Genomic DNA, 16,313 nt, shown 5'->3' with positions numbered 1-16,313 from the left:
TTTAATGCGGAAGTTTGTACTATTTGCCGGATGCGAAAGCATTCGCGGAAGGTTTCAGCAGCATGTTAGTTGTAAAATATGGCGAATATGGCGAACAGGTGTAACGGATGCGCAAAAATAATGAAGAAAACCTTTTAAATTTTTGTGAAGCCCACGAAGTACTGAAGTTACGTAAAATGTAACAATTTTTAATACTTTAATCATTGTTTTTTGTATGTTGCAAAGTACAAGGGCACCTTCAGACTGGAGGGGCAACTCTAAACTTTAGCCTTTTTTTATTTGTATTAAGAAAATCTGAAGAAATTTAATACATTATCGTGAGCGAAAGTAGGCCTCGGGTCCCACCCTGTTCTCCCTTTTGAGCACCCATGCTTTCCACTGCTGGTAACATTACAACCAGTTCTACCGCTACTTGGTACTTATACCACTCTTTACCTCTTACTTTCTCTCTTTGGTTTCTTTCCATTTCCTCTGTACATTCCAAATCCGTTTATTACTACAACTTCGCCCTCATATTTCCTACCCTGTTTGCGCCTGTTTGTCTCTATCATCTCCGCCAACGTCCCTATCCCAGGTTGGATCGTGGAACTGACCTCGATAAAGAACTAACTTGATTTTTGCTTGTCCTTTTTACTCTGTCTTGTAGCTTCTTACGGGCTTGGCCCCTTCAACTTGGATATCATTCTTTTTACAACCTCAATTTCTTTCCTCATTTTTCTTTTATCTTTCTGCAAATCACGTGTTCTCATATAGTATATACTTTTTTTCCCTTGTACGATGCTTTTTTCTAAATTTTCCCAGTTTTTCTCTACCCCGATTTGATTTCTATTCGTTTTGTTGTTACTTCAGTAAATAGCCAATACGTCTTGTCCAAGACAGTGATTTCATTAGTGTAATAATTCATTTGTTTAGAGGAAGAAAAAGAAGAAATAGAAGTTAAACGTGGATGGATTTGACAAGTTATCACATTAGTAGCAAAAATTTGTGAGAAGCAAGTGAATTAAGATTAATGCTGATTATGTAAAATGTAATTAATCTTTTAGAATACACAATATACGTTTTATTATATTGTAAGTGTATTTGACGAAATACGAAGAGAATGTAGGAATTGTTTTCTGTCTGCTATTTATTGATACCGGTATCAATTGAATTATCAAATAAAATCTGGGCTGTATTTCTGGTACATGTCGCCCAGATTTAGTAATTTTGGTGTCATGATTTTATTCTTCTCGGTGCATAGGTGACGTGCTATAGTAGACACTGATAGTAAAAACGTTTCAATCTGAGATTTTCTTTCTTGAGAGGCACGGCACAGAACTTACCTCTAGTACATGGGGTCCTTGGTTTGATCTCTGGCCAGAGCTCCCTCGTGGCTAAGCGGTTAGCGTACGCGCCTTTGGCGTGGGAGACCCGGGTTCGATTCCCGGCGGGAGCTCGTGGTTCGGATTCCACGTTAATCAGTAGGTCCACGTCTCATATAGCCTCGCTGCTGAACGGGACGCAAAACTAAAATCAACTCAACAATTGATCTCTGGCCAAGCATGTGGTGGACAATATCGTGTCCATGGGTTTTCTCAGTTGTTTTCTCCCAGATTCTCATTTGATCACTTCTTCAATCATTCATCTCCATTAGCCTAAAGGACATAAGTGTGGGACAAACTGGAAGATTTCATTTTCTTTCTCCAAACGATTCTATAGGACATTGTACAGTATATGTTTAGTTTTGGGGCCAGCCTTTTTTGAGAGAAAAGAACGAAAATTATGCTAAATTTAGGTTGTCTTTTGCTTAGGTTTAACCAGAATTTCCACTTACCGTCACGGTTTGTATAACTCGGACCTTGCCTGCAAAAAATTGTGTACAATATTCTGCTTGGATATAGTATACGAGAGTGCCTCATCATTTAGCGAGGACTCACGAAGTGCAGTCTTTTAAGGATTATTCATTGAGGATATAGGAACTTGAAAATGAGGTAAAAATGCGACTTTTATTTAATTACTGAGTAATATAAAATAAAATGTACGTCGGTTTGCGTTGCGTTTCGTTGTGTTTTATGGTGTGCGAAGAATAATAATGTGCCCTTGTACGTAGTGTATGAGTATATGTGGGGGATTTGAAACACATATCGCATGTCACGTGCACGTGGATGCTTCTTACTACTTCTAAATGTAATAAAATCATTTTTATACGTAGTGCAACAGTAGGAAATATCCACGCGCACAGATCATGAGGCACTGTTGTATACTATTACCTTCTGCTTTTAAACCGAACATCTGATTAAGTTCAGCCAAAACTCAAAAAGGTTAAGTACTTGCATCACTGTATTCATACGCCCTTACGTATGTAATCCTCTAACTACCAATAGTCCTTATAGCTTTCCGCATATCTCACTTCCATACAGTGTATTTTTATTCCATTGACCTCTCAAATTACACACGAATCAGTTACCCTTATGTAGAGATGCAAGGCTCGGAAAAAAACTTTTTTGAAAAAAAAACGCTTTTTTCTGCTTCGCTTTTTTGCTTGGGAAATTTTAGACTTTTTTGAAAATTTTACTTTAAACTGAATGCAGACTTTGTTGCGCTTCTCTACAACAAAAAACTCATTTAATTAGTGGTCGATGCAGATAATAATATGAAACCTCGAAAATAAACCATAAATTTCAAAAAGATTTTTTTTTTCATTCTTAACATATTTACATTATGAATTCCAAAGGATTAACCAATATGTGTAATAATATTTTAATTTCTTATATACAATAAGAACTTTAAAATGATACATAAATAACTAGCAAAATTGTATGTAGTATTTTTACTTCAAAATATCACACACCCTCTTTTTGAAGCAAAATAAAGAAAAAACAGAGAAATATGCACATCGAGCTTCGTTTCGGGTAGCTCTGTACATTCTTGAAATTTTTCAGTTAAGTTTTAACTTTCATATATTTGGTCTAGGAATTAATTCGTGCGGTTGGTACGCACACATTGAAGCTGTAGTACAAACACAAAATACATAAATACCTTAAGAAAAATATTGTCCATCGCTAGCCACACTTTCGCCCATCTGTCAGGCAATGTACGGATTCCGTGGCGAAAGAAGTCCTCATCCTTGGAAGCGATCCAGTCAGAGACCCATGTTTCGATATCTTCTGAAGAAGTAAACCGCTGTCCAATCAAATCGTTGTTCATACAATCGAACAAGTAGTAGTCCGAAGGAGCAACGTCTGGTGAATACGGCGGGTGGGGTAAAACTTCCCATCCGACATTTTCTAAATAGGTTTTGACCGGTTTTGCGACATATGGGCGAGCGTTATCATGTTGAACAATAAGTTTATCATGTCTGTTCTCCCATTCTGGTCGTGTTCTGGCCAGAGCTTGCTTCAAACGCATTAATTGTCGTCGATAACGTTCTCCATTCATAGTTTCACCCGGTTGCAGCAGCTCATAGTACACCACACCTTTCATATCCCACCATATGCACAGCATAACCTTTGCACAGTGAATATCTCGTTTTGGTTGTGATGGACCTGGTTCACCTGGTTTCACCCAGGCCTTTTTTCGTTTAGGGTTCTCGTAATGGATCCACTTCTCATCACCCGTAATAATTCGATGCAGAAACTCCTTTCTGCTCTGTCGTTGAAGCAGCAATTCGCAAATGGTTTTTCGTCTTTCAACGTCTCTGTCTTTCAATTCATGTGGAACCCAATGTGACATCTTTTGAATCATTCCCATGGCTTTCAAGCGTTTGGAGACTGTTGTTTGATCAACGCCTAATGCTGCTGCAAGTTGTTCCTGCGTTTGACACGAATCCTGCTCGAGCAATGCTGTCAGTTCTTCGTCTTGAAATTTTTTTGGCTGTCCAGCTCGCTCTTGGTCTGCCAAGCCGAAATCACCACTTCTAAACCGTGCAAACCACTTCTGACACGTTCGCTCAGCTAGAGCATAGTCACCATACACTTCCACCAAAATACGATGACTTTCAGTCGCACTTTTCTGCATGTTAAAGTAATGCAGCAGGACACCCCGCAAAAACACTTTATCAGGCACAAATTGCGCCATGTTCACTTAACTACAAACTGGTGTTGTTGACGCTTTAATCCACTGCCCTATACTACGAACGATACGCGATGACAGGGGTTTGCAACACATGTGTGGATACACGGAACTGTGGGACGCTCCGTTCGTTGCGCCATCTCTTGTCCACCCGCACGAATTAATTCCTAGACCAAATACATTGTATGAATATTTCGAACAAATTTTTCACTGATTGATCACATACGTAATAATCTGTTACCACCTATCAGGTGCTTCGGATCTGCAAAATCGGTAAAGCCCCAAATTCTGTAATGCACTGACTGTTCCTTAAGCTTGTTCAGAATCGGGAAGTATCGAATTTTCTGCTCATGGATCATATATGTAATAGACGGTTCATCTGAGCGTATGGTTTCCTAGGCTGTAGAATGTATAACCACCATCACGGTTTACCCAGTCCTGTAGGTTTCTGAATTTTTAACAAGAAAATTCAACATGTCGTAACATAACTTTTTTTTTTTTTTTTTTTTAACCAAAAAGAAAACTATGGAATACATTTAAAAAGAGTGGTAGAATCAATCACTGTTCCAATTCACAAGAATGACAACAAAATTGATTGTAATAATTATCGAGGCATTTCTCAACATTCTATTAATAAGATAGACCCCATACGCAGATGAAATAATTGGAGATTATCAGTGTGGATTTAGTCGAAATCGATCAGATATTTACCATTCGACAAATACTCGAAAAGAAACGGGAATATATTATCCAGTACATCGACTGTTTATTGATTTTTAGAAAGGCTTTATTGATTTTTAGAACTCGGTTAGGGGGAAACATTGTACAACATTCTTACAGAATTTGGAATACCGAAAAAGGTAGATTTATTAAGTGTTTAAATGAATCCCATAGTAAAGTCCGAGTAGAAAAATGCGAGCTTCCACGTCGAGATTGACCTGAAACAAGGATATGCGTTATCGCTGTTATTATTCAGCTTTGTTCCGGAGTACGCTATAAGAAAAATCAAAGATAGGAACCAGGGCTTAGAGTTAAATGGTATGCACCAGTTTGTGATGTATGCTGATGATGTAAATCTCATAGAACAATCGAAAGAAATGCAGAGGCTTTATTAAACGCTTGCAGCGACATGAGTAAATGCAGAGAAATCTAAATACAAGGAAGTTCACAAGGATCGTAATATGGCAAATTATGAATGCGTTAAAATATCAATTAATACTTTCGACACAGTGGATAATTTCAAATATCTTGAATCAGTATTACCAGACCAAAATCATACCCACAAAGAAATTAAATGTCGACTGAAATCTGGAAATTCTTGTTATTATTCAGTTAAAAATATTTTGTCGTCGCGAATTCTGTCAAGGAATTTAAAGCATAAATATATAAAATAATAATTCTGTCTGTTATGCTTTATGGTTGTGAAACATGGTCGTTTACGCTGAGGGAAGAACGCAGACTGAAATTATTTGAGAATAAAATTCTCTGAGACGAATATTTAGACCCAAGAGGAACGGGAATTTGGAATGGCGGAAACTTCATAAGGAGGAACTACATAATTTATACGGTTTACCAAACATCGTTAGTCATCAAGTCTAAGAGGCTCAGGTGGGCAGGTCATACAGCCAGAATGGAAGAAAGTAGGAACGCTTTCAAACTTTTAACTGGAAATCCAATCGGGAAACGTCCATTAGAAAAACCTAGGCCCAGATGGGAGGACAATATTAAGATGGATATAGCAGAAATAGGAATAAAGAGTAGAAACTGGATTGAATTGGATAAGGACAGAAGTCAATGGAGAGCTTTTGAGGCCATAGAGAAAGAGAGAGAGAGAGAGAATACATTTAAGTTAAGCACAACAAACATGAGTGAGTGGTTAGCTTTCGCATTTCTTTCGTGAAGTCCGGGATTCAACCCCGCATTCGACAATTTTGACAAAAGTTTTCTTAATCCCATCTGTGAATGTAGAGATAGTGCGTGTACTGTGTGTCCTGGCCGACTTCCTTTCTAATCTTTTTTATTACTAATTACCAGCAGTGATAGATTTGCGAAGAGGGTTAGGGTGGGGATGTCTTCCGGATTGAAGCCTCTACCCCGAAATTACGGAATTTCTAAACCAAAGTAAATATTAGTTTGCCTTTACTCTTAAACTTCAAGCTGTCCTCATTTTTTTTTTTAAAAAAAAAGAAAGAAAAAGGTATTTTTAGAAAAACTAAGCATTAATAAAAAAAAAGCCCCTCCCAAAATACTTTTCTAAATCCGCCTCTGATTATCAGTATAAAATGGTCTTCAAGGTTGTATCTGGAAGATTACAGCTGAATATACAAACGAAACGAAATATTTATTATGCCTGTACTCATAAACTTAAGCTCCTCTTAAATAAAAGTTAGGAATTTTTAGAAAAACCAAACATTAACCAGAAAAACCCCTCCCAAATATTTTTCTAAATCCGATACTGATTATTTCTATCAAATGGTATTCAGGTTTGTGTCCGGAAGATTATTGTTAAATCATTGCACAGCTACAGTATAACGGAAATGTGGAAGTACGCTCTGATGGATATATTGAAAAACATAAGTTTAATTATGTGCTAGAAGCTAAGGTTCTAAGGTCTAAGAAATGAGACACGGATGACTAAAAAGAAATGATCTAGAGAAGAAAAAATGTCGGTGATTCAGAAGTTAAAATAAGGTTAAACAGCTTCTAAAATTGCCCTCAAATACTACGTATTTAGTTTACTTTAATTCATAAACAATGTGCTCCATCCATCATGATGGTGAATTCCAGAGCGAAATATGGTATTTAGGTCATGCAATCTTATTTAACTTTAGAGTATACTATAAGAAAGCTATTGAAATAGAAAAATCATGAAAATGAAAAAAGCCAAAATTTCCAAATTCTCGTGGTTTTTTGTACACTTAGTTTTGGCCCCTTACATCTAAACATAACCTCGTTCTACACTGCCCAAGTTACGTACAGATTGATATATACATGCAAACCGATTTTTTTAGTTTTATATTCCGTGGACAAACAGTAACTACTCTCAATGTTAGCAAAATGAGCGTATGATCGCAGAGACGCTTATTTAATACACCGTTGTTCGTTTCTTCTTAATGGACATCCAATGCTTTCGTTGCAGTGGTAGGCGTAACAAATCCGATTGTTGTAGTGCATGGTACTAAAGCTAATTTATATAAGGTTCTCATTATTGTTTCCAGGAATAAGACGGTTCTAATACATCAACATGTGATATTAAAAACATTTATGTAGATACGTAATTAATACTACCTAGTATACAGGGTGATTCAAGAAACGAGAAATTTTGAAAAGTAAATAATTTTATGAAAACATTTTTTTTTTTTAAATATTTATCTCGTTTAATAGTAAAAAATAATGCCAATTTAGGATACATACAGTACAATTTATTATTTGAAGATTAAGATAATCTTTTGAAGCATTAATTCACAAAATTATTGTCGCATAACATGATCGGTGGGTTTCAGTTCTGGACGATCTGTAACTTGTATGGATTACATTGCAAATCCTGTACTAATATTCTTCGAACACTTGAATTATGCAACTGTAAAGATGCTGAGTGACGACGGATTGACCGACGTGGACTTCTTATGGCAGCATCTCGAACAGCTTGGATATCATCTGGCGCTACGAACGGTTCGCACACGGCCTGGAGGTTGCTTTTTCATTGCCGAACCAGTTTGCTCAAAATTACATATCCATGTTTTAATTGCATGTGCTGATGGAACACCATCGTAGCATCCTAAATTAAAATGACGGCTGAATTCTCTACGTTCCTCCTTCAGACTATCATTGATCTTGTAAAACGCTTTGATCGCGAAAGCATGTTGCGCACTACTCCAAGCAGTCATGATAACTAAATGGCAGGGTGTCGTTGACAGGCTGGCGTACGTTATTCAGTGTTACCAAACATCCACTGTTGCCAACAGAATTTTCAAAATCTCCCGCCAAGTGAACTTTGTGGTGGACAAACACCGTGTGCATGGATTTTCTCAGGGTTCTCCCGTTTCCTCCCACTTTCTTCATTGCGCCATTTCATTCAGTTCTCATCATCGCCGTCTCCTTTAGCCAACCCGTCATAACCGTGGGACGTAAAACGTAAGGATTTCATTTCATTTTTACAACTTTCAAAATTTCCCGTTTCTTTGAATCACTCTGTATAATGCGTATTATACAAGGCAAAGTATTCTATAAATTAAAAAAAAAAAAGAAAGAAAGAAAGAAAGAAAATTACGATTACTGAGAGTCGGTTCGCTAACAAGTGGCTACTCAATAATCAAAATGCTTCACATTTTTTTCCTCGTTTTAATAAAATGTCATGTCTAAGCATTTTATTTTTACATTTCAGAATCGTATATATTCTTCATTTGTAGAAGAAGCAACAATGCCGGAACTTGAAGAGCCACCTAAATTCGAACTTCAAGTAAGTAATCAATAAAACTTACTTTAACATCAAAAAATAGAAAAATAGAAACTTTACTTTTGCATATCCCGATAGGCTGAAGAAGACAGCTGCACGTGAATGACGAGGAAAGAGTTGGTAGAGCAATTGAAAGTGCGAGGAAACAGACTAGAGTTCGTTTGAGACCCGTAGTCACTTAGCGATAGATCGCTTACCTATGGCGCTTTGTGTGCTTAGATTTATTGCATTCATAGGACCATTACATCGTATATGGAATACACAGGGTGTTTCAAAACAACGCCGACAAAGTTTGGGAGGTGATTCCTGATACCAAGATAAGACAAAAAGTATAGACTAACCTGGGTGGGCAAATGCTTCCTTTCGGAGTTATAGGTTGCCGAAAACAGGAGAACATGAAACATGAAAAAAATGAACTTTAAAGGTCCGTAAGTCCAAAACTATTGGAGTACAGTAGTCAGGTCAAGATCATTTAGAAACTAATATGTGCACTATCCAGAAATACATATTTCAGAATCTTAAGTACTCACGCAACAATTTTTATAAAGGGAATTTGGCTACAGGCATATAATTGGAATGACCAACTACCTCTGTAAAAATTGTTGCCGAAGTACCGCAGGATTGTGAAACTTGGATATTTGATTAGGACACATACTAGTTCCTAAGTGAAGTTTTAACCCGACTACAGTAGGTCCCATAATATTGGAGCTATGAACCTTTAAATTTCATTTTTTCATGTTTTCGGCAGCCTAGAACTCCGAAAGGAAGCATTTGTGCACCCAGGTTGATCGTTACTTTTTGTCTTATCATAGTGTCAGGAATCACCGCCTAAACGTTGTCGGTGTTGTTTTGAAACACCCTGTATAAATGGCAGAGAAGATGCCAGACTTGAGTCCTGCCCGCTGGTCTAGTGACTAACGCATATGCGTTTGGTGCACAAGATCCCGTGTTCGATTTTTGGTGTAAGAGCAAAAAATTATTTTCACATTCATCCTTCTCCTTAGCTTAAAGGGACGTTAAAGTAAAACAAAAAACATTAAAAACTGAATTTCGTGTCAGACTTTAGTACATAAAAACACAAAAAGATTTATAACAGTGTGATGATACAAGAGTGAGTTATAAATCTTGCAGTATTCTGGTACACAGCATACATGTATTTATTACAATAACATTCAACAAAATATTCAGCGTATAGCGTTTCGTGTTGGACTGTTTGCAGCCAGGTTCCTGCCAGTTCCTCGATTCCACGCCAATAGCACATCTTGTCCTTAAGAGACAGAGAGAGGTCAGTCACTACCATTTCCGTCTCCTGCTGGTTGATGAATCATCGTGACTTCAGGAAGTTTGCCATGAACTGAAACAGGTATAATCCGAAGGGTCAAGATCGGGACTATATAGGGGTGTAGCATTAGTTCGATACCATCAAATTGCTGCATATTTTGTTGCTTTTTTTAAAAGCAGAGTGTGGTTTTGTGTGTTCCTGTTGCACAAGAGCGCGTTTTCGGTTCACCAACGCATGATATTTCTAGCATAGTGCAGCATATATTTGCTCCATCTGTTCGAAATAAAGGTCGTTATCGTGGGTACCGCCTCGTAGGTCCACCACACCTTATGCTCCAAACCGGCCGTGTTTGACTGCCAGTTCTGAATGTTAGCCCTTACTCAACCACTGTTTTTGTAGATTCGGATTTCGGAGAAACAACTACTTTTCTTTTTGGTTTTCATCTAGTTGGAAACGCACATCACGCGAGTTTTGCAGCAGTTGTCAGTACACATTTAGTTTTCTCTGGACCTGAACTGGGGTTAACTTCTGTTGAAGATGACGCACTACGGTGGACTGGTACACGCCGAGTTGATTTGACAATTGTCGTGTGTTGGTGGATGGCTTTTTCTCAATAGCATGTCGTAAGACCTCAGAATATGTTACTTTGGGGCGGCCGGACTCTGACTGATCTTCGACATTTTTACAACGTGCAAAATTTTCCTACCCGGACTTTACTTTGGGATTCATTTAAACATATCTTAATTAATCTAATTAGCTTTCTTGGTATTCCAAGTTCTGTAAGAACGTTGTATAATGTTTCTCTCCTAACCGAGTCGAACGCCTATTTAAAATCAATAAATAGTTGATGTACCGGGGTATTGTATTCCCACTTTTTTTCGAGTATTTGGCGAATGGTAAATATTTGGTCGTTAGTTGTTCGATTTCGTCTAAAACCGCACTGATAATTTCCAATAATTTCATCTGCGTATGGGGTCAGTCTTGCTAACAGAATATTTGAAAGGTTTTTATAGGATGTTGACAGAAGAGAAATGCCTCGATAATTATTACAGTCAGTTTTGTCGCCTTTCTTGTGAATTGGCACAATGATTGATTCTTTCCACTCTTGTGGCAATTCTTCCTTGTTCCAGATAAGGAGAATGAGTTTGTGTATTCTGTTCCACAATTTTTCGCCTCCAGCTAAAATTAACTCAGACGGAATTTCATCTACACCCGGAGATTTGTGTTTCTTTAATTTCTTTATAGCGGTTTCTACTTCTATTCGGTTGGGTTCTGGAATATACGGTTCTGCGGTGTGTATCACCTTCTCTCCACGCACACTAGTTTTTGGTTGCGTGTTAAGCAAATCGTCAAAGAAATCTTTCCATCTATTTAAGATGCTATCCGTGTCAGTGAGAACTGTACCGTCAGATTTCTTTAATATATAAGCACGAGGTTGATAGCCTTTCTTAAATTCGTTGATTCCCTTATACATATCCCGGATGTTTTTATTTTTACTATTATCTTCAAGTTCCTTAATTTTAGCTTTCAGAAAATCGCGTTTCTTTGTTCTAAAAGTTTTGTAAGTTTCCCGCCTGATATCTGTGAAATTTTGTGTAGTTATTTCATTCGGATTTTGTAGCCAGCGTAATTTTGCCTCTTTTCTCTTCTCTGCTAGTTTTATGCATTCCTGGTTCCTACGGATTTCCGCGTGTCCCAATTTTTCTTTTGCTGAAATTTTAATGCTATCTCTAATTTCAATCCAGGTATCTTCAACACTAGCGCACTCCGAATCTTCTAAAGCCGAGAATATATTCGAAACTTCAATCTGGTATTTCTCTCTTACCTGGCTCTCTTCTAATTTCTTTAAATTGAATCTCTCCGTTTTCGGACAATGAATATTACCTTTATTCAACGATAACCTCTCTCGTATTATCGCTGCTACCAGGTAGTGGTCAGTGTCACAATCAGCCCCTCTAAACGACCGGACATCAATTATGCTAGATTGCCTTCTTCTATCTACTAAAACGTGATCAATTTGATTGTGTGTTTTTCCGTCTGGTGATGTCCAAGTGTATTTATAAACGTCGCGATGTGGGAATTTTGTACTCTTCACGATTAGGTTTTTGGATGTTGCAAAGTTCACGAGTCTAACACCGTTGTCATTACTTTCCTTATGCAGACTTTCGTTCCCTATAATCGGTTTGAAAATATCCTCTCGTCCTACCTTCGCATTGAAATCCCCTAATAGAATTTTCATATAGTATCGCGGGAGTTGGTCAAATATCCGTTCCACTTCTTCGTAAAAACTGTCTTTTATATCGTCATCCTTATCTTCAGTTGGGGCATGTACATTTAAAACAATAATATCACACCACCGTCCTTTAAGAGTAATAAAAGAAAGTCTGTCAGTAACAAATTCAGCCCGTTTAATTGCTGGTAATATACGTTTATGAACGAAAAACCCTGTTCCTAACTGGTGATTTTTATTTCCTTTCCCGTAAAAGAACGTAAAATTTCCGGAATTCTCAGATCCATTTCCTTCCCACCTAACTTCCTGAACTCCTACTACGTCCATCCTGTACTTCTCTAACTCACTCGTTACGGATTTTAACCCGCCTGCCCTATAAAGACTCCTAATATTCCATGTTCCAGATCTCATGTCCATTTTCTTTTGCTGAGGTCGTGCCAAGTTATCAGTCCTTGTCCGAGGCTTTTGTGAATATTTCTGAACAAGTGCTTTTTTTTTTTTTTACAGGATGAGGTTGTTAGCCCTACCCAAACCCCCAAGCTGGAGGACCACTCCTAGTCGTCTGTCCGCGACTGCTTATTCAGTATATTCGCAGCTAACCTCTATATCTAGAGGCCTTCTCCTCGATCCGCAACCTGAGGACGCGCCATGCCGTGGTGACAGGAATTTGTCCTATATTTTAATCTTGTCCTTTATTTCCTAGATTTTGCAGTGATTGAATTATTAGAAATATGTGCCAAGGGCACTTCTAGTGCTGACTTAAATTGCTACTTATTAGCAATATGCTAAATGTCTTTTTTTTTTTTTTTTTTTTTTTAGTGTCTAATCACTAATCCTCACTATTATTATTATTTCTTTAATCTGCCTTTCCTATCCTCCCATGTCCACTCTTTTTTTTCTTTGTTTCTTTGTTTCCTGTGTGCTTATTCTTCCCCAGCGAAGCTTAGCTGAGGAACCTTACCATGCTCCAGTCTCAAGTCTCATAACGCAAGCTGTGTTAGCATTTTCTTCCAGCAGTATATGCAGTAGTATTGGCTAGGCATTGAGGTGTGTTGGTATTCACCAATATATCCCAACGACTTCCAATATTGCTGTACATAGTATGCAGGGTTCCCAGGCGTCCTGGAAAACCTGGAAATAAAAATGTGTCGTGAAAACGCCCTGGAAAAGTCATGGAAAGCAGAAAAATGGTGAAAATCGTGGAAATGTCCTGGAAGTTATTTATGAACTGAAAATGTTCTGAAATTTATGTTGTATAACAGTTGTTAGAAGTGTATATAAAATTTGTAGAGCTATGATGAATGAAATGCTGTTACATTAGTTATTTCAGAAGGCAATCCATTGATCAAATAATTCATTGTTTAATAAGATACAAATATTTCATCACAGAGAAATACGTTATCAATCTTCTTTTATTTTATTAGAAAGATATGAAAGAAAAATAATTTATATTTTTGCGTGCATTAATTCAATTTACGTATTATTCAAAATTATGTATGGATAACGACATGTAAAAAGTGTTAAATACCATGGTAATCCCATAAATAAGAGAGTGTTAAAAGCCATGATAATCCCATAAATAAGAGAGTGTTAAAAGCCATGATAATCCCATAAATAAGAGTTAACTATTTCTTTTCCTTATTCTATATTAAGCCCATTGGGATGAAGGGTAGCCTTTTCTTACGATACATTTATATTTTTTTCCCGTGCTTCAGGGCATAATATTCTGTTTCATAAACCAAGCGTCCTATTTTATAAACCAAACTGTCCTATATTTTTTCAATGTTATGTTGGGAGGCCTGTTTATGTAACAAAATGTAATGACATTTAGAACTATGCTCTCTGTTTTGTTTAGAAATAAGAATGAGTATTTTATATCTAAAGAAAAAATTATTTTAGTTGTACTTAGTTTCAGAATTAAATGTAATGAAAGGCAATATGCTGACCACACACAAAATAACTGAAATCCATTTCATTGTTCATGCTGTTTATGAACTACAATTAAAGATAATCCAATTTAATTTTCAGCTGTAAACCCATTCATAATCTTTATTAATAGTAAAGTCTAAAACGGTCATTACCCTTCTAAAATTTTACTCTCATCTTCGCTTGACAAGAGCAACAACAACAAAAATTGCAAAATGACGAATTACACTTAAGAATGTAGTAATATTTTTCTTTTCGCTGTTGTTCTGTCTGACCAATAATAATAATAATAATAATAATAATAAAAGTTGTGCGACGAAGATTCGAACGCGGGACATAGGGGTAGGTGTCCCGTACAGATCCAAAGAGCTACGGAATAACAGCAGAAGTTGTGTATTCTATAAATGTATGATTAATAGCAGTAAGTTTCAAGCTGTGAAACAACGCAGTTCTTTTTTGTTCTTTTTATTAAATTTTACGATATTTCCATAATGTCTTGTGTGAATTGCAAAGAGAAAGATGATGCATTTATCGATTTATTTACGAATTTGGCCTTTAAAGCCTTTAATTAAATTGCAAGGTGGTAGAAAGGTACGCGTACCGATTTCATTCTCATAGTAAGGGTCAAAAGATACTATCTCGCTACAAACCTGCATTTTCTTTTGTGGCAGATAATATATATATATATAATATTTGCATAAAGTTTGACCTTACCAATCTCCTCTTAGTCGAGAACAAAATGCTTCGTACACGGTTAGACTGATACGAATTTATCTGCGTACAAAAGTTTGGTGGCTTTAGGCGACTCGGTTCTGTGCGATTACTAGCATCAATTACCCGCTCCACTGGGTTAAATTAAGAAAAAGTAGTAATATGTTCCGTTAGTCAGTCCCTTTTTAAAATTACTGAAGCGCTCTCTGATATCGGTCATTTTCGATCATTTTTATATTTCTTCCCCCTCCTCTTCCCCACGTTGGAGGCACGGCATCGGAAGTGTCACTGTTCATCAGAGCGACCCCGAAAACTATTTATTCGGTACTAATATCGGCCATTTTCGATGATTTTATAGATATATATATATTCCTTCCCCCATGTTTTGGGGACACGGCATCGGAAGTTTAATTGTTCAGCGACCTCGAAAACTATGGATTCGACAAAAATGTCAGCCATTTTTTTTATCATTTATAAATGTCACCCCCTTCCGTCTTCCCTACGTTACAACTTCGAAGTGAAATGATGAAAATCATCCCAAGCCCGGACCTCATCTATGTTGAAAATTTGATCGGAATCGGTCGAGTGCTTCAAAAGATTAAGAGTCACAAACATAGTCAGTTTCAGTTTTATGATATAGATAAATAGGAAGTATGTTTGTGATGGTAATCATATTTCGATAAACATGTTTGGGAAGGAGATCAGATGTATAACTAAGTAATTTTGTTTTGTTTGAAGCTGCCATTTGGCCCACCTCCTGTGCTGCCAGATGTCCAGAAGCAATTGAAGGATTTTCTTCTATGTCCGGATCATTTACCAATCCATGACTATGAACATGCACAAAAGTACTGGCCCCGGGAGCCCAATTACTCATCATTGTATCATGTGGATCTCTGTCCATTGGCTACCACCTTAAAGGTAAGTATCATACTTTAAAAATGATCAGTTTGTTGTTAATTTATTAATTAGGAGGCGCATGTCAGAAAAAAAAAGTCATTTTTAAGGTGGATCACTAGGTGTTCTCGGTGCTAAGCTAAACGCTGCTTGAATAGTGCGGCATTGTCAGATAGTGTCGAGTGTTTACTGATGCTAGATAATAAAGGGAGTAATTTTGCTTAGATACTTACTGGAGAAATTATTTTTCGACTCTTACCGCGATTCCTCTTCTCGAACTGCAACGCTAGAATCCAGGAATTTTCTTATTGTGACTACTACAGTAAATGTACAAATTTGGCAACAACGCATTATGGCGTTCTGCGCAAATTTCGTCTCGAAATCTGTTTCCTTAAATGTAAATTAATATTTAAATAAAATATGAAACATAACACGAAAAACGATCAAACAATATATCTATTTCGTGACAAGATTGTTACTTTAAAATACTTTACACACACAAATAAACATTTTACGAAACGGAGCACTTCTAGTAAGATCTAACAGGAAGTACCATCTTGTGAGCTCATTGTAAAACGAATCAAGCTTTTTCTCCTATTTGTTACCTTTCTCGATATCAGAATACATAACCAAATGAATCAGTGTCTTGTGTTGTAGCTGAAACATGACTTTATCTTATAGTACAATATTTATAATATGTAACGTTTCATTGCACAGTAGTTAGAGAATGCACTAAAATATGTACTGACTTCCAGGTGGTGATC

At 36.9% G+C, this 16,313-nt stretch overlaps 1 protein-coding gene across 2 annotated transcripts in view; it reads left to right on the top strand.

Annotated features, from left to right (window-relative positions):
• The first annotated feature begins 884 nt into the window (after window positions 1–884).
• Window positions 885–16,313, top strand: part of tst (superkiller complex helicase subunit twister) — a 94,186-nt gene continuing 78,757 nt past the window's right edge. Inside the window, exons 1-3 of one of the 2 annotated variants that reach the window (XM_081730024.1) lie at window positions 885–1,027; window positions 8,435–8,509; window positions 15,394–15,573. In XM_081730024.1, coding sequence (XP_081586150.1) covers window positions 8,471–8,509; window positions 15,394–15,573 — 219 coding nt within the window. In that variant the 5' untranslated portion in view covers window positions 885–1,027; window positions 8,435–8,470. Of the gene's footprint in view, window positions 1,071–8,434; window positions 8,510–15,393; window positions 15,574–16,313 lie in introns of both variants that reach the window. The other variant, XM_081730025.1, reaches the window with a different exon arrangement.

The sequence above is a fragment of the Thermobia domestica genome, chromosome 11 (assembly GCF_964235325.1).
Source record: "Thermobia domestica chromosome 11, izTheDome1.hap1.1, whole genome shotgun sequence".
In the NCBI taxonomy this organism is placed as follows: Eukaryota; Metazoa; Arthropoda; class Insecta; order Zygentoma; family Lepismatidae; genus Thermobia; species Thermobia domestica.
The sequence above is the reverse complement of the archived record's forward strand: the minus strand, read 5'-3'. Positions and strand labels throughout refer to the sequence as shown.